At 52.4% G+C, this 24,408-nt stretch overlaps 10 protein-coding genes across 10 annotated transcripts; 8 read left to right on the top strand and 2 right to left on the bottom strand.

The window, feature by feature from the left end:
• Positions 1–693: 693 nt before the first annotated feature.
• B0T23DRAFT_12348 (PUL domain-containing protein) lies at positions 694–2,804 on the bottom strand. Its single transcript, XM_062832072.1, has 3 exons — positions 2,447–2,804; positions 2,323–2,381; positions 694–2,253 (listed from the first exon to the last, which is right to left on the bottom strand). The coding sequence occupies exons 1-3, from the start codon at positions 2,658–2,660 to the stop codon at positions 784–786; spliced, it is 1,743 nt and encodes a 580-aa protein (XP_062696872.1). The 5' UTR covers positions 2,661–2,804; the 3' UTR covers positions 694–783.
• A 245-nt stretch (positions 2,805–3,049) lies between these two features.
• On the top strand, positions 3,050–3,662 carry B0T23DRAFT_400877 (uncharacterized protein; the record flags this gene model as incomplete). Its single annotated transcript, XM_062838534.1, has 3 exons — positions 3,050–3,179; positions 3,307–3,471; positions 3,526–3,662. The coding sequence occupies 3 exons, from the start codon at positions 3,050–3,052 to the stop codon at positions 3,660–3,662; spliced, it is 432 nt and encodes a 143-aa protein (XP_062696871.1).
• Positions 3,663–3,826: 164 nt separating this feature from the next.
• Positions 3,827–6,095, top strand: B0T23DRAFT_12335 (putative guanosine-diphosphatase). Its single transcript, XM_062832070.1, has 3 exons — positions 3,827–4,236; positions 4,304–5,669; positions 5,748–6,095. Exons 1-3 carry the CDS (start codon positions 3,990–3,992, stop codon positions 5,803–5,805), a joined length of 1,671 nt encoding a protein of 556 aa, XP_062696870.1. The 5' UTR covers positions 3,827–3,989; the 3' UTR covers positions 5,806–6,095.
• A 226-nt stretch (positions 6,096–6,321) lies between these two features.
• Positions 6,322–8,302, bottom strand: B0T23DRAFT_369493 (uncharacterized protein). Its single transcript, XM_062836518.1, has one exon. It carries the CDS (start codon positions 7,832–7,834, stop codon positions 6,386–6,388), a length of 1,449 nt encoding a protein of 482 aa, XP_062696869.1. The 5' UTR covers positions 7,835–8,302; the 3' UTR covers positions 6,322–6,385.
• Positions 8,303–8,506: 204 nt separating this feature from the next.
• Positions 8,507–10,145, top strand: B0T23DRAFT_369492 (putative ras-related protein Rab7). The gene is made up of 5 exons (XM_062836517.1): positions 8,507–8,888; positions 8,954–9,007; positions 9,093–9,188; positions 9,260–9,484; positions 9,551–10,145. The coding sequence occupies exons 1-5, from the start codon at positions 8,859–8,861 to the stop codon at positions 9,761–9,763; spliced, it is 618 nt and encodes a 205-aa protein (XP_062696868.1). The 5' UTR covers positions 8,507–8,858; the 3' UTR covers positions 9,764–10,145.
• A 772-nt stretch (positions 10,146–10,917) lies between these two features.
• B0T23DRAFT_12254 (uncharacterized protein) lies at positions 10,918–13,058 on the top strand. Its single transcript, XM_062832059.1, has 4 exons — positions 10,918–11,628; positions 11,719–12,480; positions 12,576–12,617; positions 12,681–13,058. Exons 1-4 carry the CDS (start codon positions 11,287–11,289, stop codon positions 13,008–13,010), a joined length of 1,476 nt encoding a protein of 491 aa, XP_062696867.1. The 5' UTR covers positions 10,918–11,286; the 3' UTR covers positions 13,011–13,058.
• Positions 13,059–14,177: 1,119 nt separating this feature from the next.
• Positions 14,178–17,004, top strand: B0T23DRAFT_329151 (uncharacterized protein). The gene has a single exon (XM_062835693.1). The coding sequence runs from the start codon at positions 14,272–14,274 to the stop codon at positions 16,822–16,824; it is 2,553 nt and encodes an 850-aa protein (XP_062696866.1). The 5' UTR covers positions 14,178–14,271; the 3' UTR covers positions 16,825–17,004.
• Positions 17,005–17,981: 977 nt separating this feature from the next.
• B0T23DRAFT_307426 (uncharacterized protein) lies at positions 17,982–18,959 on the top strand (the record flags this gene model as incomplete). The annotated part of the gene is made up of 1 exon (XM_062834421.1): positions 17,982–18,959. One exon carries the CDS (start codon positions 17,982–17,984, stop codon positions 18,957–18,959), a length of 978 nt encoding a protein of 325 aa, XP_062696865.1.
• A 1,678-nt stretch (positions 18,960–20,637) lies between these two features.
• Positions 20,638–21,706, top strand: B0T23DRAFT_309007 (uncharacterized protein; the record flags this gene model as incomplete). The annotated part of the gene is made up of 3 exons (XM_062834498.1): positions 20,638–20,737; positions 20,825–20,856; positions 21,560–21,706. The coding sequence occupies 3 exons, from the start codon at positions 20,638–20,640 to the stop codon at positions 21,704–21,706; spliced, it is 279 nt and encodes a 92-aa protein (XP_062696864.1).
• A 1,845-nt stretch (positions 21,707–23,551) lies between these two features.
• On the top strand, positions 23,552–24,035 carry B0T23DRAFT_400869 (uncharacterized protein; the record flags this gene model as incomplete). Its single annotated transcript, XM_062838533.1, has 3 exons — positions 23,552–23,576; positions 23,673–23,749; positions 23,937–24,035. 3 exons carry the CDS (start codon positions 23,552–23,554, stop codon positions 24,033–24,035), a joined length of 201 nt encoding a protein of 66 aa, XP_062696863.1.
• Positions 24,036–24,408: the final 373 nt, after the last annotated feature.

Here is a 24,408-nt window from a genome sequence, read left to right as displayed (position 1 = left end):
TAGCGCGATACGTGCTGAAGGTGCTTGGGGAGCAAAATTGCGACTTCAGTGGGCAGTGATGGAGAGAAAAAGCAGGAAAGTTCACAAACCTGCTCCTCAAAGGTTTCAATGCTTATTCCCCCAGATTCTGCGAGCTAGGAGCAGAATTTCGATGATGCAAGTAGCTCGGGATGCAGGTACGTTTGGACCTGCCCTACCAGAGATCGTGTACCACAGGACCTCGATGCCAAGATGGGCTGGGCTCTGCAAGGGGTTTAGTGGGCCGTTTGTTGACGTGCATTTGGCAGGCGGAGTCTTTCTTCCTGCCACGGCAGCTCCCGTTACTTAATCACCAAATCAACAAGACTGGATCGCGCTTTCTCTGTGGTACGTCATTGGGGTTGGGGAAGTCCAGATCAGGTTTCGGCAGTAGGTTTTTCCCTTTGATTTCAAGCAGAGTTCACTCAAAAGCTCGAAGCTGGTGACAAAGTAAGCAGTATCTCGAAACTCATGGACGCCGAAGAAGACAAACAACAGAGTACATACCGCGCATGAGTGGACGTCTTCTTGTTCGATATTTCTATGCAACATTCGGCGGCCAAGACGCCGCCATCCGAGCGACATGTTTCTGAAAACGATAATTCCCAACACAACCCAGCAACCAACAACCAAGAGAACAACCGTGTGCCAGAACCACACATCACCTCGCAAAAACGCCTAAACGCTAGACAACACGCAAACTCCTGTAACTGCAGGTAACACCTCCGTGACACGATCACCAAACGCCATGCACACCTCTCTAGTCTAGGACTTATTCAATCCCTTCCCCAACAACTCGCTCCCAACCTCATCAATCAACTTCATATCAGGGAAAGCCTTTTTCTTTTCCAGTATGCTGTTCCCAGCATCCATAGTTCTCAACAGATCCGAGAGCTCGCCGTCAAGTGGCATCCGATAGGCAAGGTATCCCAAAGCCAACAGCATACCTTCAAGCGCTTCACCCGAAGATTCTTCCTGGGCGATGGCCTCCAGAATGGAGGCTGCCAGCTCGATCTGGTCGTCTTGCGGAAGCACGTCGCCCGGCCCATCCTGTCTCTTGCGACTGTTCGCCAGCGCGATGTTGAAAAGCAGAGATGCCGCTGCTACCCGCACGTTGTTATGGTTGTCGTCGAGGAAGCTGGCTGAAACGAGCTGCGTGAGGCAAGTTCGTAGCTTGTCGTTGCTGAGAACCTCATCGGCGTACAATTGGCTGGAAAAGAGGTTGCAAGCCATCTGTAGGGTAACTAAGCGAAGAGCGTATGGGCACTCTTTCAGGTCGTTGACGTGCTCGAGCAGCGCTGTAACGGTCCCGTGTACCACCTCCTCGGCCAGATATCCGCTGAAGCGAGGATCGACAAGACCGATCCTCATCAAATCGACGACCGTAAAGAGGGTATCCGTAGGTACGTTCTTGATTGACTGGCGCACAAAGGTTGTGAAGGCGGCCATATCGGGCAGTGTCGCCTCTGCAGGCCCGTCTTGCGATCGAGCCTCGATAAAGTGTTTCACACCCTGGACTGCTGGGTTCTCGGCGTCTGAGCCCATTTTCGCAAGCAGTTTCTCCAGCGGCGGAACTTTAGTGTAGAGGACCGGTTTCGTTCCAGGATTCGAGAACGTTGGGAGGCTCAAAGACTGGTGCGCATGAGCTGGCCACGCCATCTGAACCAGAAGACGCACGTTTCCCTGCAGCGCTCCTCGGTCTGCACCGCTCCATCGGTTTTCTTGCTTGCCCTTCAAAAAGGTGACAAACGTAGGTGTTGCGCTGACTGAGTACGCGCTTCCCACGTCAAAGGCGGCCGAGACGTCAACCTTGATCAAAACACCCTTGTCTCCTACCTCAGCTGCTAGCTCATCGTAGAGAGGGTAAAGCACCTTGCATGGTGGACAGGTTGCTGAAGTGAAGAAGACCACAGCGCATGAGTTCTGGAACTTCTCCAAAAGAGATTGGAGCTCATTCAGGCTGGTGACATTGTGAACCTTGCCCTCGTGGTGGTGAAGCTGTGCTTTTGGTTTAGACGTGCTCCCAGGGGTGTTTTGCTGAATACCCAAAATACCACCGCCACGCTTGTTGGCGTGAATTTGCTGGTTGAGCATAGGCATCAGCATCTGTCCCATGGGCGAGCTGAGCACCGTCTGGGGCATGTTGACGATGTAGTCGGGAATGCCCTTTCCAAGAAGAAACGTCGCTAGGTCATTAGAAAAGTTGTTGCAGTTATGTGTCCAAAGATCATACGTCTGTTGTTGTCGAGGAGGCGGTCAATGGCTGTTCTCACTTTAAGCAAGTAGGATCCCATCCTCACTTACCTCGACTGTGTAAATTTCCCTCAGTGAGTCTAAATACTCCTCGATCACTTCCATTGGCACTTGGAACAATACCGTCAGCACATTGAACTATTGAGTAGTCCGAGTCCCGAGACTAAATGCTTACACTCAGTCTTTCCCAGATACATCTCCTCCAAAGGCCGCCCGAGGTGCGAAGATCCCGGGATGATGGAGACGATGTTGCCATCGTACACATATTCCCTTCCGTTCAATTGAATTGAGGTATGGTAAACAGCGTCTAACTGGAAACCGAGAAGACCGACGGACATTTGTTTCGCCAAACCTCGTGAGAGGTCATAAACAAGCAGGTGGACATCCATGTTGCAAATTAGTTTGGTGTTTGTACCGGTACTCGAACGGGACGTGGTATTATTGGTGGTGTATGTCGAGGAAACGAACGACAAAAGACTCGACGTGAGTGATAAAAAGTGGCGTTGAATATTGTATCGGGATGAGAAAGAGGAGAAGAAGGGGAGTAATAGGTATTTAAGTGTTTATATCTCGGTAGTTCTCAAAAGAGGCAACAGTGGTCACGAAGTCGTGGAATCATCCTTCTGGAAGACGAAAGAAGCGGCAAGGTACCTGGTACTTGCTTACCTACACTATTCTATGCCGTGGGGCGAGGACGCATTGCTGGAGTTGCCTGGGCCACGTCAAAGACAAACAGCACCTATGTAGGTACTGTAGTCAGCATCATCATCACCACAACATGTGTCTCCTGTATCAGCAGTCCTTACTCAAGAGGCGGCACCAAAGAGTTAAGCGCCTTGAAGAATCTGTGATTGTATATACAGTCACACCCATCATGATGATCCGGCATGGCTGCAACAAGTTGCAGAGTCTCCTCGGAACCTCTACGCAGTAGGTGTTGTAGGTATTCCATCACTAACAAATTCCATTGCTGGCCCCTATTCGCAGTACACTACAAGGAAGTCTGGGGACCTGAGAACCTTATTGGCTGTCAAGCAGGGGTTCGTCCCGCCAGGTCCCGCGCTACAGCCCGAACCGGCTGGCGCGACGCCACATCCAGACCCGCGCTGTCCAGGGGGCACCTGGCATCCGCAGAACCACCACTGTATGAGAAAGACTCAGGCACCGTTACCGGAGAGCGGGAGGAAAGATTCACGATTCGTCCCAGGGGCGGCCTGCCACTGAATTGTACTTTTTTGTGTAACATTCTGCCAGAAAGCGGAAAGATCCAACAAGCCAAATCTCCCACCTGCAGCGTCAACCTAGAAGATGTGCTGAAAGCTTTCAGACCCAAACCCACTGCTGAATCCTCAACCCCTATTCAAAAGAAATCAGATCCCATCTGGACCTGAGTCTTGAATGTCGACGAACAACAACCACAAAGCGCTGTAAACTATCACAGTTTCTAGTTCAATTCCCACTCTTGCCTTTGGCCCATTCTAGTCTGTCGTTGACCTCTTGTACCTATTTCTTGTCTGGCATGTGCAACGGCTTAAAAAACAACCTGGTTTATCGCTACTTATCGGAGTCTCGACCAGGCCCACCCACCCAGTTGGAGATCCCGCTAGGTCCTCACCTCCTCGAATCTCCGCGTTCCTCGCTAGGTTGAACGCATCGACCAACTCTTGTCCCTCCACCCCCCCATCTTCATATTCATAAGTGGCTCGGTCCCTTTCCCTATGAGGCGCACGTCGGTCTCCCTGCCGACCAAGCACGTAGCTCACGATCCCCACGAGAAGCCCGACCGCTACCGCCGTGACCAGCACAATCAGGAACCGGCAAGCGTCTTCATCAGGATGCAGAACGCTTGGATGTCGCAGTCGCAAAAGGCGCGCTACCTGAAGACGGGCGCAATCGTCTTTGCCGTTCTCTTCCTCTTCTACCTCTTTTCCCCATCAGGCGTTGAAATCTCTGGTGCCGATGGAGGTAAGCAAGCATCTTACTACGAAATTGGTTTACACAAGTCCAAATACTTACAACCTGACTTCACCAGGCCCTTCTCAAGGCAACCAGGGCCAAGTACCCTCCGACGCGTCCTATGGCACCGACCGATGCACAAGATCCTTCTCCAAGGAGAAACCCATCGTGCAGTATGTTTCCATGATCGACGCCGGCAGTACTGGTTCCCGTATCCACGTCTACAAGTTCAACAACTGCGGCCCCGCCCCCGAGCTGGAGGGAGAGGTTCTATTCAAGATGACTGCCAAGATCGAGGGCCAGAGCAGCGGACTGAGCGCGTATAAGGACGATCCTTTGGCCGCTGCTAAGAGTCTGGACCCCCTGATGCAGGCTGCCCTCGAAGTCATTCCCGACAAGCTCAAGGCCTGCAGTCCCGTCGCCGTCAAGGCTACCGCCGGTTTGCGCCTGATTGGTCCCGAGAAGAGCCAGAAGATCCTGGATGCAGTCCGCGAGCACCTTGAGAACGACTACCCCTTCCCCGTGGTCTCCAAGGAGGAGCATGGCGTTGCCATGATGGACGGTGCCGACGAGGGTGTCTACGCTTGGATCACGGTCAACTACCTCCTCGGCAAGATCGGCGGTCCCGACCACAGCCCCACCGCAGCCGTCTTCGATCTCGGCGGCGGTTCCACCCAGATCGTGTTCGAGCCTACCTTTGAGGGCCTTGCCAGCGGCGGCATGCCCCAGAAGCTGGCCGACGGCGACCACAAGTACGAGCTCAACTTTGGCGGCCGCAAGTTCGACCTGTACCAGCACTCGCATCTGGGTTACGGTCTCATGTCGGCCCGCGACGCCATCTTCGCCACTCTCGTCAACGACCTCTTCGAGCTTAACAAGCAGGACAAGTCGTGGATGCAGAAGCCCGTCATCAACCCTTGCTTCTCGACCGGCATGACCAAGACCGTCAAGGTGCCCCTCGGCGACAGCCACCCGCTCGGCCCCAAGGTTGAGCTCAACATGACGGGCCCCTCGACCCCGGCCCCCGCCCTGTGCCGCAGCTTGGCCGAGCGCATCCTTAAGAAGGATGCCGAGTGCAAGCTTGCCCCGTGCTCCTTCAACGGCGTCCACCAGCCGCAGATCGCCAAGACGTTCGCCCGCGAGGACATTTTCTTGCTGTCCTATTTCACTGACCGTACCCAGCCGCTCGGCATGCCCGAGTCGTTCACCCTCCGCGAGATGCACGACCTGGCCGCCCAGGTGTGCGGCGGCGAGCAGAGCTGGGATGTATTCACCAGCGTGCCTGGTGCGCTGGAGGAGCTCAGCGATAGGCCCGAGCACTGCATGGATCTCAACTTTATGCTTGCGCTTACGCACACGGGTTACGAGATGCCGATTGATCGCGAGGTCAGGATTGCGAAGAAGATCAAGGATAACGAGCTTGGCTGGTGCCTTGGTGCTAGGTAAGTTAATGCATTTTAGGTGCTGTTCCTTCCTAGGTCATAGAGATGCTAACATGGTATTTTTTTTCCTTGCTCCAGCTTGCCATTGCTTTCTCAGTCCTCCGGCTGGAAGTGCAAGATCAAGGAGATCCACTAAATTGCCTCTGATTAGCTGGAAGCTTCTGACCGACCTGACGATGAACATGTATTTTCTTCTATAACTTCAAGAGACGTCACGAAAGTGTTGGTGGACGCTCTCCATCACCATGCTGCTCCATCGACTGGGCAGATGATAATACGTGCTTCATCACTTCAATACAAACATGGGGAGAGGGGTAATCGACGAACGATCAATCATGGGTTTATACAACGCAGAGATCGGATGACAGAAAATGGGAAACGCCAACGCTAACTGATGAAAGAAAAGTACCAACTAAACCAGCACAATGCGAGTTGGGACGGGATGACACTTGGGATAAAAATCATAGATATAAGGGCTATCAACCACCTCATGGGATGATGAGTGATCAAGGTAGCTTGTAGCTTTGTCCTAATTAAGATGTAATTTTTTGTCTGCACCGCCTATTGCTCCCACCCATTCAAGATCTGTTCTGTTTTGGCCCCTTGTCCCAATGCCCCCTTCCAGTACGATTAAACATTCATCCCTCCCGCCTCTTCCTTCTCATAACCCACCTCCATCATTCACCCCCTCGCCCACCACCACCACCAAATCCTCCCTACTGGGGAACAGCAACCATCCCCAGTACATCCTCAATCACCTCCTCCGGCCCGACCCCTTCTAACATGGCTTCAACAGCCGCCGGCTCGCTGCCCCATTGCATGCTCCTCTCCCGCTCGGGGGATGCCACTATCTCGATGCGGTGCAGGTAGACCTTCTTAGCCGCCAACCCAACCAGCGCCGGCGTGACGAAATCCAACCCGTGCAGCGGCGCCAAGCTCCTCATAAGCTGTTCGAAATGCTTGGTCGCCTGGGGCGTGATGCCACCGCTAACAGCCCGGTGCATGCGCAAAAAGGCGACAATGTTCATTTGGTAGCGGCGGACGTCGATGTCCACGCATACATTGAGTGAGAGTTGGGCGAGGTGGGCGATTTCGGAATCGGAGAGAAGTGGCGGTTCGAGACCTTCGGTTGGACCGACGGCTGTGGGATCGTTGCTGTGGAAGGTGAGTTGGGGGGAGAGGGACACTCCAGCTCCCAAGCGACCTGGACCGAGACCAGGTCCGCTAAGGGCAGAGTGATAGGATTCGTTGATTAAACCACTGTTTGCCATGCTTCCCACGCCCCTCTTGACAACGCTGCTTCCCGAGTCGGTCGAGACTTGGTCATCATCGGCCTTGGCATAAGGGCTGTCGTCGCCATCGTCGTCGTCGTCGTCGTCGTCGTTGTTGTTGTTGTTGTTGTTGTTCGCAACACCCAATTTTCCCAGATGCCCGCCAAAACCACCTGTACCGGCCCATCCTTCTTCCGCTTGTTCCTCGAGGTAGGCGAAACCATCTTCCGGATCGTGCCAGTGCGCAAGGTAGAGTAAGTCGTTCAGGTGGTGAGTGACTCGCGCCTGTCCGCCGCTTTCTGCGCCGACTACGGCCACGAAGAGGAACTGCTTCGGAGCGGTCTGGACGCTCGTTCGAGTGAAAAGGCGGCGCGCGCGCAGGAGTTCGAGGGCTTGGATTTGCACGGCGCGCGGGGCATGGTCGAGGTTTTGGGCGAGGACAACGTTGGCTATTTGCGTTGCCGGTGGGTGTTGTTGCTGCTGTGATGGTGGTGGCGGGTGGGCGGAAGAAGATGAGCCGGGAACATTTTGTTTCGAGGAAAAGTATGACCCAGAGCCGGAAGGTACAGAGCGGTGGGAGTGGTGGTGTTGGGGGTTGTTGCTGTTGTTGGGCAGTGGTGAGCTTGGTGGAGTGACGGGGACTAAGAGTGCTGCTGCGAATTCATCGAGTGTCATCTGCGGGTGACATGGGACGATGACGGGCGTGAGACCAAAGGTTTTGACGGCGGTCAGACATAGCTCTTCCGATAGGTCCTCGACAAAGTCGGGTTCGGTGCTGATCAGGCAGTGTTCCCGTGCGATGAGGGAGAGAAGGACGGCGAGCTCGAGGTCGCTCAGGCTGTGTACTTTGTCCAGGAGTTCGGCTTGTTGTCGTTCCTTGTTATCATCCTCCATTTCCAGTGCCGTTGTTATGCCGAAGCATGAGGATCATATTCATGGGCGGGATTAGATGAGTCTCTTAGGTAGTGTAAGAGCAAGAAGAACTGGATGCCGATATTGCGGTCCTTCACGCCGGCGCTGTTTCTTGTCACCGGGACTGGGCCATCCTTGGTGGATGGAAATCTCGAGATGGTCCGTCAGTTTCCACAGTCGCCCAATCGGCAGGGTGTTGTTAGTTTTTGTCTGTAAATTGTAGATATAGTTATTTCCTGTGAAGCGTACGAGTACATCAAAGGAGTGACAAAACTGAATGGAAGAAATGTGAGTCGGTCGCAATCCGTCGATCCTTTCTGCCCCTGGGACTGTTCCGCTGAGGAATGGGAGGATGGATGACATGGCTGATGAAGAACTGAATGAATGAATGAATGAATGATAATCCTTGGCGTTGGGCATGGTGAGTGGGCCACAGGTTCCTCTTTGCGGGCCACCTGTCGTACATGTCGGGTGTTTCAGCTCGGACCAGGCCGACCTTTGGGCGCTGGCGGGTGACTTCATTGGCTCCAGGGATGCACTGGCGAGACTGGACCAGTGGTGCGTGCCTGCCTGACGGCGCGCCAAAGGCGTCGAGGGCGTGTTAGCGCTGCGACCACCTCCGTCACTGGTGGTTGTGTCGCAGAGCCGTCGCTCCTCCAACAGCGCAGCATTCAGTAGGTGGCCAGCCCCAGTTCAACAAGTTCCCGCCCCAACGTCCAGGTCGGTCACGTCGGTCGGTTAGGTCACTTATCGAAAACCAACCTACCGCTTGGCCTTGTTTAGACTGAGTGCCGAATCTAGCAGCCTGCTACGACCTACACTAAACCCAACATTTGTTGCGCCCGCCGTCCTCCTCACCCTCTTACGACTCCCATCTTTCTCGATTACAATCACTGGTGGACTGTTGTTCTTGACGATTGCCCGGAAGCACACCAGCACGAGCAGCTCCACCTCGTCCTGTTCCTACGTCTTATCAAACAACTTATCGAATTCCATACCGCCCGCCATGTCTTCGAGGAAGAAGGTTCTTCTCAAGGTGCGAGTCGGCCGCCAAATCGGACCATCTAGACAGCAACAGCTAACAATGACTCCCAATGGCAGGTTATCATCTTGGGCGACAGCGGTGTCGGAAAGACCAGTTTGATGAACCAATATGTACGCCAGCGTCGAGCCCGTTGTCACCATGCATTATGATACAAAGAGGACGTCATCTGACCCCCGCTCTTTTGGCGCAAAACAGGTCAACAAGAAGTTCAGTGCTAGCTACAAGGCCACTATCGGAGCCGATTTCTTGACCCGGGAGGTTCTGGTGGACGACCGCCAAGTAACCATGCAGGTGCGTGCGCCAAATACCCTACCTTGAGCTGGTTGGACGACGTGCTGATACATATGGTGCTCGACGGACAGCTGTGGGACACGGCCGGACAAGAGAGGTTCCAGTCGCTGGGCGTTGCCTTCTACCGCGGTGCCGACTGCTGTGTTTTAGTATACGATGTCAACAACTCCAAGAGCTTCGATGCGCTCGACAGCTGGAGAGACGAGTTCCTTATCCAAGCATCTCCGCGAGACCCGGATAACTTCCCGTTCGTCGTGCTGGGTAACAAGATCGATATGGAAGAGAGCAAGAGGGTGGTATGTTTTCTGTTGTGTGGGCCTTGTCGATGTTGGAGCTCATCATTTACTGACCTTGTGGCGCAGATTTCGACCAAGAGGGCCATGACCTTTTGTCAATCCAAGGGCAACATTCCGTACTTCGAGACCAGTGCAAAGGAGGCCATCAACGTCGAGCAGGCCTTTGAGGTTATCGCCAGAAACGCGCTCATGCAGGAAGAGTCGGAGGAGTTCAGCGGAGATTTCCAGGATCCCATCAACATTCACATCGAGAACGACCGGGATGGATGCGCGTGCTAAGGGCGAAGGAGCTCCATCAAGCTTCTAGTCCTCCTTTTGGGTTTATGAGGGAGTTTGGTTTTTCATGTCTTCATTTGTATGATATCACGCTGGGTATGACAGGAATGCGGTTTTGATCTTGGCCTGAAGAGACGGTGCTTAATGACCAGTGAGTTTGGAACGGGGGGAGTCAATGGGGTGCGCAAGAGTGAACGTGAACGGTGACGAGCAATGATAGATATGCACTGGTGTAGATGGGAGTATGGAATAATCATAGTCTTGGTACGGGAGGTTTTTATCTCGACTGTCTTTCCTTCTCGAGTTTCCATAGCTGAGTATCTGGTAATTAGTCTAGGACCTGTGCAGTGGTCTTTCTGACTGTATCCATTGTGCTCTTCACCATGTCATCACATTGTGTAAGAAGTGGTTGCAAGTCAACGACAACCCAGAGCTGTTGTATTATGGCATGCTAACCTGGGACAACACCGAAAAGATTGCTGCCTGCCTACCCTACTACCAGCGATAGCAGATACCCGGCAGCTCCTTTCAGATAAGCGACCTATGTACGAAATGCGTCTCCGCCGCTAATGTTTGGACGAGAGGTACCTACGTACATGCCTACATAATCACCTGCAGATGCATAACCTTTTTGTCTTCACATTTTCAACTGCAACTAACGCTTGCCTTTTCAACTTCACCTCTTCACATCTCCAGGATGGAGATTTTCCTCGATGAGCCGATGACAAAACCACTGGCGACAGTAGCGCATTGGCGTGATGTTTCAGTGGTTGAACATGAGTGGTAAAACAAAGCGACGGACCACGTACCTACCTCAACGGCCTACGGACTTTTTTGTTGACTGAGAATAACAAACAGATTGGACCCATCAAGTATTCGCGTCAGGGGCTGGATGGTATCACAGGGACTCCCATGGCGCCTCCGCAACTCTACTCGACTTTGAGATTTTGCGATTCCACTTCCCCGGAGTGACAAACAACGACAAACCCACCTCCCGGGCCCCCTACCGCTCGTGGATCAGCATAATCATAAGCGGTGTCGGGTTGGAGCGTCGTGGCCACCAGGGGAGAAGGGCTCCAAAGGGGAACGAAATGTAAACATGCCCCTCTTGCTCCTTTTCATCCTGTTTCTCAGTATCTCGGGATGACGCGCGTCTCGTCGTTTCTGCGCTCTGATCTCTGAAGCAGCTGATCTAGCCTCTCTGTTAGCGATTTTCAATAAGACTGGTAGGCTGTCTTTAACAGCCCCAGTAACATTTGGTCTTGGCTGTAATTCCTCAGCTCCCTATTTCCCACTGACGGCAGTAGCCAGCCAACCTTGACTCAATGATACCGATAAGGTCCCCTGCGTCCGCTTCGCAACTCCCGACTCTTCTCACTCTTTGCTTTGGGACCCTGTCAATCCTCTTATAGCCTCTCGCGCAGCGTTCTGTTTTCTGGTTTGAGCTTGTCTAAACTCTCGAGGGCTGTCAAGGAGACTCCTGCTGTGTTTCCAGCGTATTTGGGCCGTTTCGCGACTCCCAGAAAATGGTCTCTGCTGCCCGGTCAGTGTCGCCGGCGGCTGCCGAATTAGTGCCGCCCTCAAACGGAAACTACCACCACCGCCGCAGCTACGAACCCGAAGACGACGACGATGCCGATTCGTACAATGCTGTAGACCGTAGCTCACACAGTCCGTCAACAGCAAGTGTCGAACTCGTTGCGCGAGGGCGATCGTCCCGCTCTCTATCCACATCGACAACCGCGAGTAAGGGGAGCTTTCGTTCCAAGATGCCCTCATGGGTGACAAACATGGGACGACGGACGCTGGGAATCGTACTGCTCCTGGTTGTGGTATTCCTATGGACGGTATCCAACTTCCTCGCCAGCGTGAGTTGCGCAAGCCCCTATCCGTACCTCTACCCTTTTGTTCTTGTGCGAGCACACGCTGATCGTCGATTGCTGGTCTATGATTCGCAGGTCATGTTCGCCGATGGCTCCTACAACAAGCCTTTCTTCCTCCTCTACGTCAACATCTCCATGTTCGCCCTCGCCCTTATACCTATGGGGATTCGACATGTTATGCAGTATGGGTGGCCGGCATCAAAACGACAGCTGGTAGAGGCTTGGTACGAAATACGACAGGGCAGGTCATACCAAAAGGTCGCCATGGTCGACGACGAAGACGCGAGGGCAGGCGAGAGCCTTTTGATCGACGACACCGGCAGCCTCAAATCCAACAAATGTGAGCAGCTCAGTTTGGCCGAGACCTTCTGGCTCAGCCTCGAGTTCAGCATGCTCTGGTTTGCGGCCAACTACTTTGCGTCGGCATGTCTCGAGTACACCAGTGTCGGCAGCGTGACGATCTTGTCATCAACGAGCAGTATCTGGACTTTGATCTTCTGCGCGCTGGCCGGCGTGGAGGGTTTCACGGTGCGGAAACTTTTGGGAGTGCTGGCGTCGCTGGCCGGCGTGGTGCTCATCTCGTCGTTGGACATGAGCGGCGCGAGTGACGAGATGCGAGGAGACTTCCCGGAGAAGTCGAGGACGGAGATTGCGATTGGCGATGCCATGGCCTTTTTCAGTGCCATTGTGTATGGCGTTTATGTGACGGTGATGAAGAAGAGGGCCGTTGATGAGGATCGTATGAACATGACGCTGTTCTTTGGGATCGTAGGGGTACTTAATCTGGTATTTCTTTGGCCACTATTCATCATCCTGCATGTCACAGGAATCGAAACTGTAAGTTTTCCCTAGCGTGTGGTCTTGGATGTTTTAGGAGGGTTATCGAGCTGTGCGTAGTGTGGACATACCTTTCTAATATGTGCTTGTCCTAGTTCGAACTACCGCCAAACGGCACGACTTGGGCCATCATCTGGGTAAGCTGGAGTACAGTTCGATGACTGTTTATGTGGAGAGTTCACTAATCAAAAACAAAACAGATCAATACCATCTCTTCGTTCTTCAGCGATATCATTTGGGCATACGCCATGCTTCTTACCACACCACTTGTCGTTACCGTCGGCCTATCTCTTACGATACCACTGTCGCTTATTGGCGAGATGATTCAATACCACCAATACTCCAGCTGGATTTATTGGGTCGGAGCTGGTATCGTGGTCTTCTCCTTTGTGTTTGTGAACAACGAGAGCCACGAGGAAGGCAATGGTAATGGAGAATGCAAAGCGAACGATAAGGAGCAACAGACAACAGCTGAGGTGAGGAACGTTGTGGGAGGGTCGAGCACTTCCGACGCAGCTATCGCTGTCTAATATGTCGGGAGATTTCGCGGATGACTTCTTGTGCAGAGCGTGGCATCTTTTGGATATTGCATATAATGATGCGGGCGTTCTTATTTTTTTTTTATTTTATTTTTTTTTTTTTTGTGTGCATGGCATCTTGGCTATTTCTCCTTCCATTTTACAAGCTCTGGAGAGAGCGGGACACAACCTGACAGTGTCGTATACATGTTCAATTGCCTGTACCCACAAGCCTCGACATAATGATAGAGATGGCACATGCCTGGTTCTTGTCCCATCGGCGAGGCGTATCGCATTGGGTGGTCACCTGAGGCGAGAACACTTTGCACAAGTTGACCGTGGATCTCCAGGCGAGTATATATCGCCCATCTGTCAAACCGAAAAGCCTCCAAAAAGGTATACCAAATGAGGGGCCATTCTTTAAGCAACCTCACAGCACTACGAGAAAGTCGATGACGACGAACCACTGGGGCTGCGGATGTTGAGGTGGCGTACAACGAAGCGCATCGTTCCTTTGCCAGGAACGAAGGAACAGCACAAAGGTAAGAACATACATGGGAAGTACCATAACTCAACGGCTCCTGATTCTCTTGAGCCTTTTGTTTGCTTATGCTTTCATTCAGCCAAGATCATCTTCATCTGTGTCAGATCAAGATCTCAGATTCTTGCTAGTCTTGAAGCGTAGTTCATGGATACTAGCATGAACCCATCCTTCCTTCCCTTTCTCTTTTGCCATTATGGCCCGAGAGCTATTGACATTTTCATAGTTTGAACTGGCAGCTCACAGGAGTCATTACCCCAGGTCATTACAGCCAGAAGCTGGACCGGGTCAAGATGTGATCGTCATTGCGCTTTCCTGCCGAATACCTGACCCCTTCCCTCAGGAGGACGTATTGCAGTTCTATCGCCTCAGTGTCACCTGTTATACATCTAGAGAAAAACACTACGACATGATCAGTAGTAATCAAAAGTCATTCCTCACCTTCTCTTGGTACCTATTTAACTCACGGAACTGCAACATCTACGCGTCCTTACAGTATCCTTACTCATTCGATCGGAGGACCTCTCTGTCCCACTCCCAGTCGACGGTCTCAGTCTGTTGTGTATCGTTTCCCCTGTTCTTCTAATAGCATGCCCGCACCCCCTCAGTAATTCCCTCACGACCGCCACTCCAACATTGCGCCCTGTTTATTATCCACAACGGAACCGAACCTCTTTATCAGATTGTCACCCGAGATATCAAACACGCGAGTGTCCAACCCCAAATACGATCATGGAAACCCATTATTCCCACCTCGGAGACCAGATCAACGCGGCTACGAGATTGGTGCATACCCAGCTTAACAGTCAGATCATCCGCCGTCTCCCTCTGGCTTTACCTCCGGCTGCAAATACACCCTCGACCTACGTATCTGGTCTGCTCCACGTAGCTCCGGTATACATCACCTTCGAGACGCTATGGTACATGATCCTTCTTTCCCACAAGGAGCAGACGAAAGAATTCAGGAACCCGTCCCCATACCAAAACAGACCATCTTCTCCTCAGCCACCGCAGGAGAAAGACCGGTTTCTCCTCGACCCAAAGACCTCACACCGCGTCCCATTCCACGATGGTGACGATGCGGGCCTATCGCAACGCCCCGGCACCTCTGAGCGCATATTTTCCATCCTCGAAAGCCTTCGTATTCCAGGTCTCATGCGAGTCGACTGCCTACGGGCCGATATAGGCTGCCTGACAGGCTGGTCCAAGGAAATGGTGGACGAGCAAATTGAGGTTGCGGCTCGAAATGGAAATCTGAAAAAGTTCGTCACCCATATAAAACAATCTGTGGGCGAGAGTCCACCTGTTTTACTCGCCTATGCATGGGTCCTTTACATGGCGCTCTTCTCCGGAGGCCGAATCCTCAGAAGCTCGTTGGAAAAGGCGGGCCCGGAGTTCTGGAAGACCAGGTGTGACCCCATCATGCCTTCTGGTAAAGCATGCGCATATCCGGACAAGTCCCATGCGACGGCGCCAATGAGTCAGCGTCTCCGGTTCTTCCACTTCAATACCAATCAGGATGGAGAAGACCTGAAGCGCGAGTTTAAGAGACGCCTGGTGGAGGCGGAGGATCTTCTCACGACTTCGGAGCGGGCAAGGATTGTTCACGAATCTGTTTATGTTTTCGAACATATGCTTGCGCTTGTCTCCCAGCTGGATCATGTCTTCTTGGAGGGCACCAAAGATGTCAGCGTCTTGGATGTTAACGTGACGAGAGCCGATGCTGATGCTGATACACCTTCACCCTCACCCTCGCCTGGACCTTCGTTTCTCAAACCAGCGGAATTCGGCGGTCGGGTTCGCGACAGTATTGTCCTCTCAAAGGAACGGGGGGTCCGAACGGTTCCCGGCATGAGAAACCATCGTCGTTCGCGGTATGTCTCTATCGATGAGCCATTTGACGAACGCGGCGATAGATCAGACGCGCCATCTCCATACTTGGTCGCTTCTTTGCTCCGGCCCATGGAACAAGGCGGTCGACTACGTGACAGCATTGCTGTCTCGAGAGAACGCGGTCTCCGGACTACCCACCTCAGCTCCCATAACCATTCTGAATCCACCTCAATCGATGAGAACTCAGAAAGCCAAACCTTGCCACAGAACCCTGAGATCAAGTTGATCAACACCCATTGCACATCGGAGTTGTCATCCCCCTCGGGTCCCGGAAGCCTGGGCGAACCGCTCAACAGCAGCATGGATGCGCAAGGAACACTAGCCGGTGCTCAGCCATCATCGTCGTCAGAAACGGCTTCCCTCCTCATCCGAGGCAAAACCGTCAGGTTCAAGAAACCATCCGCGGTTGGCAGTAGCAAAAGAACTGCTGAGCCAAAGGACTCTGAGGGTTGCCGAGAACTGGAAGAGGAGGCAGAACATCGACCAAAATCATCCGCCGAAAAGGTGTCGCCAACGTCGGACAATAACTCAGCTACTGGTGGGGATGCACCTTCTCTTCCCACTGTACCCATCCACATCGCTGGCGTCGACGGATCTGATGCTGATGACTCTTCTGATTCTGACAAGCAGATGAAGCAATTGCAAAAGCAGCAGCAAAGGACGGAGGTAGCAGCGGCGGACCGTAACTTTGGACAACATGGAACCATATCTGTCACAATTACGGACACTGCGATGATGGAAAGGGAAGAAAGCAACAGCAGCAGTGATGATCGACAGCTCGCTGCTGCTGCTAGTGGTGAAGAGTCCTACAGAGCCAAATCTGGAACTGGCATATCGACAGCGGAAGATACTGGTGGTGGTGATAACAGGCCGTCCTTGAAAAGATCTTCCTCATCTTCGTCCTCACGACACAATATCAAGTCGTGGTTCTCTTCTCATATTACCAAAGTTGAGAAAAAAATTGAAGGCACTGGTGCTGGTGGTGGTGGTGCCAGCAACGAAGTGGTAGTCACCGAGACCGTCACCGAAGCTGCCTCTACTTCTACTTCTTCATCGGCACTAAGTCTCAAAGCCAAGATGAAGAACAAGCTAGCCCACGGTCAAGACAAGCTAAAAGTCAAGATGGACCACGCTGAGGAGAAGCTGAAGCGTGGCAAAGAAAAGTTGAAGGAGAAGAGCAAAGAACTGTCGCTGTTGGCTATCGGGCCTGTGAGGTTCATGTGGAAGTTTGTCTTTGTGCTGGGTGTCATTGGCGCTGTCTGGGGTGTCGGAAGCATGAGGAGTATGTTTGGGTGGACGTTCATGCCGGTAACGATGGTGGTGAAGGCTGCTGGGTGGGTTGGGGGTGGCTTAAAGGGTGCTTTTGCTGGTGGTGCTGGTGGAAATGTTTGAATGATTCTGGGTCTGAATTTGTGAGGTAGTTCTACGACTAGCCGGCGGTTTTGGAGGACGAAAGTTAATAAAGCAAAAATGAAGAAAAGAGAAGATGAAGGAGGAGAGTTGAAAGAAGGGTTGGGTTCAGAGGGGGTTGATGTAGTCTAGTCTGCTTGTTGGATGACGCCCTGATTCCTGCTTCAATACTGCTTAGTTGAATATAGTTTTGAGTTTAGTTTTGAGTTTACTCTTACTCGTCTTCCAATCTCAATCACTATGAACAACTTTAATCGGGTGTCTGTTTGTTACCCACGACCTACCCTGGATCCTTCAAACTCTTATATCTTTCCTGGACGGAACCAGGAAGAAATGGGCCGTGAGAAATGTGGCCAGTAATATCCAGACTCGATGAAGGTAGGTATTTTATAGACATTGTGCTAGTCAATGTCTACCTCAGCCCGATTTCTTAAAGGTTCCTTTTATACTAGGAAGGTCATCCTTCAGTGTTTACTCAAAAGGATGTTGTCAACAACTGAATTGTGGGGAACATCAAAAACCCCGGCATCAAAGGATAGTCAAGCAGTACCCTAAACTCATGGCCCTACCTCAGTCTAGGCCCACCAAAGTTTGTTTCGAGGGCAGCCCCGCCAAAAGTCGCAAGAAACACCCCCACTGTGATCGCTTCACTTGTCGGTTCGAGGTGATATATCAGCGGGAGTTCAGCATCTCGTCATTCTTAGAGGCTTAACAGCGACAAATGACGAGCTGCAGTATCGTACAAACGAATCAAAAATTTTCCGACTACACAAACGGCTTCCTCCGGTTAGATCTTCACGCAGCTTGCCAACGAGCCAACCTACCGGTACCTTTGAGGATCAGAGGATCTTCACTCCCCCCCTGCTGCTATCAGAGCCTCAGAACAATTCTTCTGCAAAGGGACAGACGTCTGATCGTCACATCGCATCGGAACCACAATCACTCAGTTCACCCCCAACCTTCAACCTCTTCTCATCAACACATTCAAATCACACCGCACCAAACTTACCTTCACCATCAACAAAATTCACCTGCTTAGGTACTTGCCTTCTCAACGTGTCGACACTTGCCGATCCAAATCAAAACTAAAAATCCAACCCAACCCACACTGTCCAAATCCAAACGAAAAAGAAGAGAAAATGGCTCTAACAGCCCGCCTCTCCTTTATAAACACCACCCAGGACGAGTCCTCAGATGACCCGGAAGACCTCTTTGCCGGCTCCCTCGGCGTCATCTTCACCGACGACGTGACCAATCAGCACGGCGACGCCTCCACCGCCCTCCATTACACGTCCCCGCACCTGTCCAAGCCGCTGCGGATCGAGTTATCCGACCCCAAAATCGCCGAAGACCGCTCGCTGTTTAGCCACTTCCTCTGGAACGCCTCTCTGCTGCTGGCGGAGCTGATCGAGGCCGGCACGCTGGGTTTGAAGGCGGGAGAGGACACGACCGGCGCAGGCGCGGGGACGGTTGATGTAGGGAAAAGGGTGGCGGTGCCGCCGCTGGCGGACTTTGACATTCGCGGCCGATCGACGATCGAGATGGGAGCTGGAACAGGGTTGCCGAGCCTCATGGCTGCGCTGCTGGGAGCGAAGAGGGTGCTGGTGACGGACTACCCGGCGCCGGTGGTGATTGAGAATTTGAGGAAGAATGTTGAGCTGAACCTGAAGGATCAGAAAGGCGCAAGGGGCGTCGAGGTCGCGGTCGAGGGACACGGGTGGGGCGACTTGGAAACGCCGCTGGCGCTGGAGAACAAGGGCGCGTTCGACCGCGTCTTGTGCGCCGACTGCCTGTGGATGCCGTGGCAGCACGAGAACCTGCGGCGGTCGATCGCGTGGTTCCTGAGCGAAGAAGACCCGGGCGCGCGAGCGTGGGTCGTGGGCGGCTATCACACCGGCCGGGAGAAGATGCGGGGGTTCTTTGACGCGGAGAAGCTGAGGGAGGTCGGGCTCGAGGTGGAGAGGCTGTGGGAAAGGGACTGCGACGGGAATGACCGGGAGTGGGCGTGGGATCGTGGGGCAGAGGATCTGGATATTACGGGTCGGAAAAGGTGGTTGGCTGTTTCCGTGCTGAGGAGGATACGGAAGGATGTGGATGACGGCAAGGCTGAGAGGTGAACAGGGGAGGTGACATGGACGGTTGACAGGGCTTTGACTGGGACGTCAATGGTCATCTCGGTGTTGCTTGGGATGCGACTGACGATATCGGGACAGCCAAGTGATGACATATGAGAAGATTACGCACGGGGCCCGGCGCATGTGAATCGATATTGAGCACGCAAAAGGGTTTCGCAAACCGACCCTGACAAAGTTTTCTTTCCCTTCGAAAAATTCCATGGTCCCTCCAACAATCGACCTTAGCTCCCCATTGTGTCATCCACTAAGTCCGGATGCCTCCAATTACGTCTATTCAACGACCTGGAACGGCGGGTAAGGGGGTGATGATGGCGGCGGTCAGGTCATCGGTCAGGGTGAGGGTACATGAGCCTGAGGTACCGACTTAGGCGGGTGAGCCAGGCATGCAGATATCGGGATCAAGCACGGGCCAGAAAATGAGGTTATTCACAAACCACAGGTACTGGCGAAGGTGTCGTTACGGCCCTCTTTTCCAACTCGTCCACCCTATTGGAGCGATTTGAGCTTGAGTCGTAGAGGCCCTGGACCCTGTTTGATGATGCAGCCCAGCCCGGTTTCTGCCAGGAACTGACACGGGTAGGTACTTAGCTCATCCGGGCCCTGACAAGCTGAACCGCGTGGTATCCAAGTTTATCGTGGGCTTCAAGGTCAACAACAACTGCTCCATTTTCGTTTCGGTGACCTCCTCCAAATAGCCTCGCTCTTCTCGGCTTTACCCGAAAGCCAGTCTCTGTTGGACTATTTGTTTAGCGCATCGACGAAATGGTTAAGCCCTAGCAAGCTTGGCTTGTCGGGCCGCATGCGGAAAGCCCCATCGTCAACGGCTTGTCTTGCGAGGCCAACTTCTGAAGGTGTGAATCCCCTCATTTGTCCCTCTCGACCATCTCTTCGCTGCATCGTCCTCGAGTATATCACCCCGCCCGAACAGGCGAACCAGGCAGCCCTGCGAATACCGGAGCTTATTCTCCGCCTCTCCACCCGTTATGATCTGCCACAATGCCTGACATTGCAGGAAATATGAAGTTATTCCCAACGTCGTTTGGCCACTTGCGCGATCTCGACTTAAGGTTTTGGAGCAAGCCAACCCTGTCCCCGGACGGACTCGAATCTAGACCATGCATCATAGCTTTCCCAGGGCCTGCTTAGCTCCGGCCCCCTTCGGGATGCCGCCCTAGGCCAACCAGTCTAGTGCCCTCGATCACCATGTCCCTGGAGAGGAAGGTGAATGGCCGGCGGCAAGAAGCTTCTGGCCCCAAGTTACCCTGGTCTCCCTGGTGAGGCAATTTCGGCGTTTTCTCGTCGAGTTTCGGTACTGTGTCGCACAGAAGCCGACACATAATTCGATGATGGAAACTGAACCAATCGTGTGTAGTCCAAGATTGCGCAATTATCGACACGTTCGGGAACATGACATCGATTCCCGATCATGTCCAGGCCCGCACTGCACTCCGGCCCTTTCACTTTGCACTGTCACGAAAAACCCCCTCCTTGCCGAACCACTCCGAGAGAACGTCCTTGATACCCCCGCCTGGTCACCAAAATTTATCCTTTGCTCGCTTCCAAGAGCCAAGGGGCCGAAGCCGTGACGCGATGCCTACGTTGGGGCACAATGTAAGGGTGTGATCGAGATCGAGAAAGTGATGTAATACTGTACCCTACGATGCCGCTTACCTTCCTCTTGTTGCTTTGGTTGATTGGTGCTAACTCTGTGAGAGCTCAAGACCCTACATCAGTAGGCGGCATATATCGGAGGATAGTGGGTAAAAATCCTCCCCCCACGAACATATATGTCGGCTGGACATCATCACATGACAGGATATCTGTTGCCATTTGTATGTTCGTTGCAGCTATCGTGACAGTTGTTGTGATATGTGTGAGGGTGTGGTTGTGTAAGAACTAAGGTCGATACGAGGCCACAAAACGCCAAGCTGACAAATGCTCTTGTAGAGGTGAGCGTGATACACTGATATGTGCATGAGGTATCTCTAGTTGCAGAAATCTGCAAGCAAAGGGAATTACGCTGTACTGGGGTTCATGGACAAGGGTGGAGAACAACATGAAGGATGGTAATAACTGAGATGTATGTAGAGGTAAGCATGACCAGCCAACAAGTGTAACGCCGGTAGAGTCTCCGAGGGCGTTTTGGCGATGTTGACTCGCGGGTTAGGCTGTGGCATGTTGCGAATTACTTTGTCGAAAATCAGGGTTGCGATGCATTTGATGCTTGAGTAGATCGTTCCTCGCGATCGCGCACAGGAAGAAGCTTAGCGCAGATGCGGGACCCTTCTCGTGTGTGTAACTGGACATCAATAAGAGATGAAACCAGCATTGCAGTGGATATGTTTTCGAAGGATTTGAACAACCTCAACCCAAGCAACTCGGTCATTTAGCGAATTCAGCGGCCACTCGGGGAAAGAAAAAGACGAGCAAGCGGGGGTTCGGGACCCGGGGAGTCGGAGGGTCGTGATGGGGCCAACCCCGTCCGACCCTCTCGACGTCGTTCAACGACCCTCTCACGAACCCCCTTTTCGGCCTCACAACCTATAATCTCATAGCCTAATCAAATACCAGGAGACATTTAGATATATTTAGCGGCTATTCGGGTGCGGGAAATGCACAATGTCGTCACCAAGCGGAGACGAGTGATTCCTTTTTCGGAAGGCCCTCGCACCGCAACCGAAAAACTCGCCAAGTACAACCACATTTCTTCTTCATCTAGCTCCGAATAGCTTCCACACTCCAAACCTTGGACAGCAAATGGAGTCTTTTCGCCCGATTATAACCAATGACCGTATAGCGAGTCCTCTACAGGAGGACCCTACAGGACGCACGAGAGAGAGACAGGGAAGAAAGGGGTCCTGTTTTGCCCGCCGTTAGACCTGTGTCCCTGACGGCATCCTATGTCAAAATCTTCTCGACGCGCGACTCGTCAACCTTGCCGCCGCCGCCGCCGGTGTCAGTGGATGCCTGGTAAAAGCGAATCAAGCCCTGTTTTTACGCCGACTCCTACCCCGGAAGCCCCAGATACTACACTACGTGAGTGATACATACTGCCAGAAGAAGCAGAGCCCAAAGTGCCTCATGTCAGGTACGGCTGCACGGCTGGCTGGGCTAGGGTTTGAAAGGGATTCTCGGCTATCCGCTGTCACTGGTAGAGAGGCGTCCTATGTACCGTCGTTCAATACCTACTTGGCGTCATCATTGTCCTCAATACCAAAGGTGACCGTAACTACGAAGATCACGGAGATACGGTGGAGACCCAAGCGGGAGAGGGTGTGTGCGCAAGGCCTTGTGTCAACTCGCCGAGTTTCACCTCCATATCCCCGAGCCCGAAATTGTCGTGGGGCGGCGGTCATCGTCGCCGAGTGCAAACTTGAAGTGCCAAGGACAATTCTATGTATGAAGGTGGACCGTGGAGCGGGCCGTGAAGTCCCTACATTTCAGTCTCCTGTCCTATTTTTGTTTGTAGAGAACTTGCAGCGAGTTTTCCATGTTATCGTTGTCGTTGTTCGGTCTTTGAACTGTTAACAGCCTCTCGATATGTGTCAATCTCAACAGCCTTGTCCCCAAGTTTGAAGTTGCTCTGGTAACCCGATATGAATAAAGATGAACAGGAACAGGTTCCGTAGCATCCAATCATGATGAACTGCAGCGACCATCGCCGATAAACAGGGAAAAGACGATAAGTACGATACCGCACCCCTAACCCTGATACACATCAATTTGACAGCCGATCGTATCTTGTACCCAAGATTATCACTTCCCAAAGCATGGATCCCAACACGTGTCGTGTGAGGGCAGGTTATGTTTGTTGACAGCCTTTCCCATGGTTCATCATGGCGCTCTGTGATCTTGGTTAGCCCTGCTATCTAGGCTGACAAGCGAGCCATGACATCCAATCCAGATGATGGTAGTGAAGCATCAACAGGGCTTGGTCTCTGATGTTTCTGATGTTGTCGCAGTAAGGCTTTTCGATGCTTCAAATCAGACCGTCAAAGACATAAGGCATGCCTCAGATCTGTACGTTTAAGCATGAAGGGTCTCTTAGGTTGTCTTCAGGATTTACAATACATTATTTCTTTCAGCAGTTTCAGGTACTTATCACCCTATGACCGTATATTTGTAATCACTTGAGTGTTCCATCTTAACTTTGCATACACCCATCGTGCCCTATCCACACACTGATCAGCGTTCATCATCAATCTTATGTGATATGTATAAAGATAGTGGAGATAACTGGAGCTTTCGGCTTTTGAACTAGGTACACTGCATCATATGCTTGTCCAACGTTAATCAGCCTACACCATAAAACCAAAGTTGATGATGTCTTGGTGTAGTACTGACGAGGACCCCAGAAACCCTTAGATCTGCAAGACTATCTGATGGACTATTGAATAACTGATCCAGCTATATGTATGTTTCAGAACTAACGTGGCCCATGGTGATAGTGCTTACCAGCTAGCTAGGTATATAGGGTTCACAGTAAGGTGCTACATATAGTAGCTGCTGCTGGTAGGTTTTTGGAAGCTGCTGTTTGTGTCCTATACCTACCTAGACTGAGAGTTGTTAAATCCATGTTTTCCACCGACCAAATCCGGTGTGGGATTGTGATACACGGGTACACCCATATTGTAAGACAAAAGTGAGGCTGGTTGCGCTAAAAAAAAAGTCAATCATGAACAATTTCTGGTATAGTGCAATGCGGGGGGGCTGAAGCGTCCACCGCCTTTGCCGGCCCTCGGGCTGTCATTGGGAAGCGCGAAGTACATACAGTATGACACAATCCGTAAAACCACCAAGTGTCAAAAAGCGTAACCGACAGAAGGAAGGAAATTCTAGTGACAGAAGATTTTAACCGGCTCATGGACCCATCTTTTCTGTATGTACATAGGGCCATCTTTTGACCCACATGACACCATCATCCGACTATTGACAGGCCGCAGCTGCATCGGCGAACAGGGGCAGAAATCCAAGTTGAGAAGCTCTGAAAGCCAGCGACAACTGCGCTGCGAAACCCGCCTTTGTGTTTGTCGGACCAGAGACTCATTGCGGGAGTAATCCGGTAAGGAAACCGCCAAAGAGCCCAAAAATAGCGATAGTGGTGACTTGGGTGAGAAAATGCTTCTTGACAAAGATGGATGATGAATGCAGAATATGCGCGTTTGCTGCGGTCATCTTCCTTCTTTCCTCCTACGGAGTCTTGCAGCTAGCCGAGGGCAATGCCGCGTGGCATGATTCCGATTCTTCCAAGAAGTCTGTCGAGGTCTTTCACAGCCGCCGCCACGCAATACGCACCAAGCGAAGCGCATATGTCAAGCGATGATGTATGTAGGTAGGTAGCAACTAAGTGACTGACTGACTTGTCGAGTCAATTGACTGCGTTGGCGTTGATGTACGTTGAAGCAACTGCAACGGGAAGGGGGGCCGGAGA

The sequence above is a fragment of the Neurospora hispaniola genome, assembly GCF_033458365.1.
Source record: "Neurospora hispaniola strain FGSC 10403 chromosome Unknown B0T23scaffold_1, whole genome shotgun sequence".
NCBI classification, from domain to species: Eukaryota; Fungi; Ascomycota; class Sordariomycetes; order Sordariales; family Sordariaceae; genus Neurospora; species Neurospora hispaniola.
The sequence above is the reverse complement of the archived record's forward strand: the minus strand, read 5'-3'. Positions and strand labels throughout refer to the sequence as shown.

Coding starts and splice junctions, on each gene's coding strand:
- B0T23DRAFT_12348 (XM_062832072.1), bottom strand. CDS start 2,660: ATGGATGTCCACCTGCTTGTTTATGACCTCTCACGAGGTTTGGCGAAA. Junction 2,382..2,446: donor GTATCTGGGAAAGACTGAGT/GTAAGCATTTAG, acceptor TATTGTTCCAAG/TGCCAATGGAAGTGATCGAG. Junction 2,254..2,322: donor GGGAAATTTACACAGTCGAG/GTAAGTGAGGAT, acceptor CGACAACAACAG/ACGTATGATCTTTGGACACA.
- B0T23DRAFT_12335 (XM_062832070.1), top strand. CDS start 3,990: ATGAGGCGCACGTCGGTCTCCCTGCCGACCAAGCACGTAGCTCACGAT. Junction 4,237..4,303: donor AATCTCTGGTGCCGATGGAG/GTAAGCAAGCAT, acceptor TGACTTCACCAG/GCCCTTCTCAAGGCAACCAG. Junction 5,670..5,747: donor GGCTGGTGCCTTGGTGCTAG/GTAAGTTAATGC, acceptor TCCTTGCTCCAG/CTTGCCATTGCTTTCTCAGT.
- B0T23DRAFT_369493 (XM_062836518.1), bottom strand. CDS start 7,834: ATGGAGGATGATAACAAGGAACGACAACAAGCCGAACTCCTGGACAAA.
- B0T23DRAFT_369492 (XM_062836517.1), top strand. CDS start 8,859: ATGTCTTCGAGGAAGAAGGTTCTTCTCAAG. Junction 9,008..9,092: donor CCAGTTTGATGAACCAATAT/GTACGCCAGCGT, acceptor GGCGCAAAACAG/GTCAACAAGAAGTTCAGTGC. Junction 9,485..9,550: donor TGGAAGAGAGCAAGAGGGTG/GTATGTTTTCTG, acceptor CTTGTGGCGCAG/ATTTCGACCAAGAGGGCCAT.
- B0T23DRAFT_12254 (XM_062832059.1), top strand. CDS start 11,287: ATGGTCTCTGCTGCCCGGTCAGTGTCGCCGGCGGCTGCCGAATTAGTG. Junction 12,481..12,575: donor ATGTCACAGGAATCGAAACT/GTAAGTTTTCCC, acceptor TGCTTGTCCTAG/TTCGAACTACCGCCAAACGG. Junction 12,618..12,680: donor CGACTTGGGCCATCATCTGG/GTAAGCTGGAGT, acceptor AAAACAAAACAG/ATCAATACCATCTCTTCGTT.
- B0T23DRAFT_329151 (XM_062835693.1), top strand. CDS start 14,272: ATGGAAACCCATTATTCCCACCTCGGAGACCAGATCAACGCGGCTACG.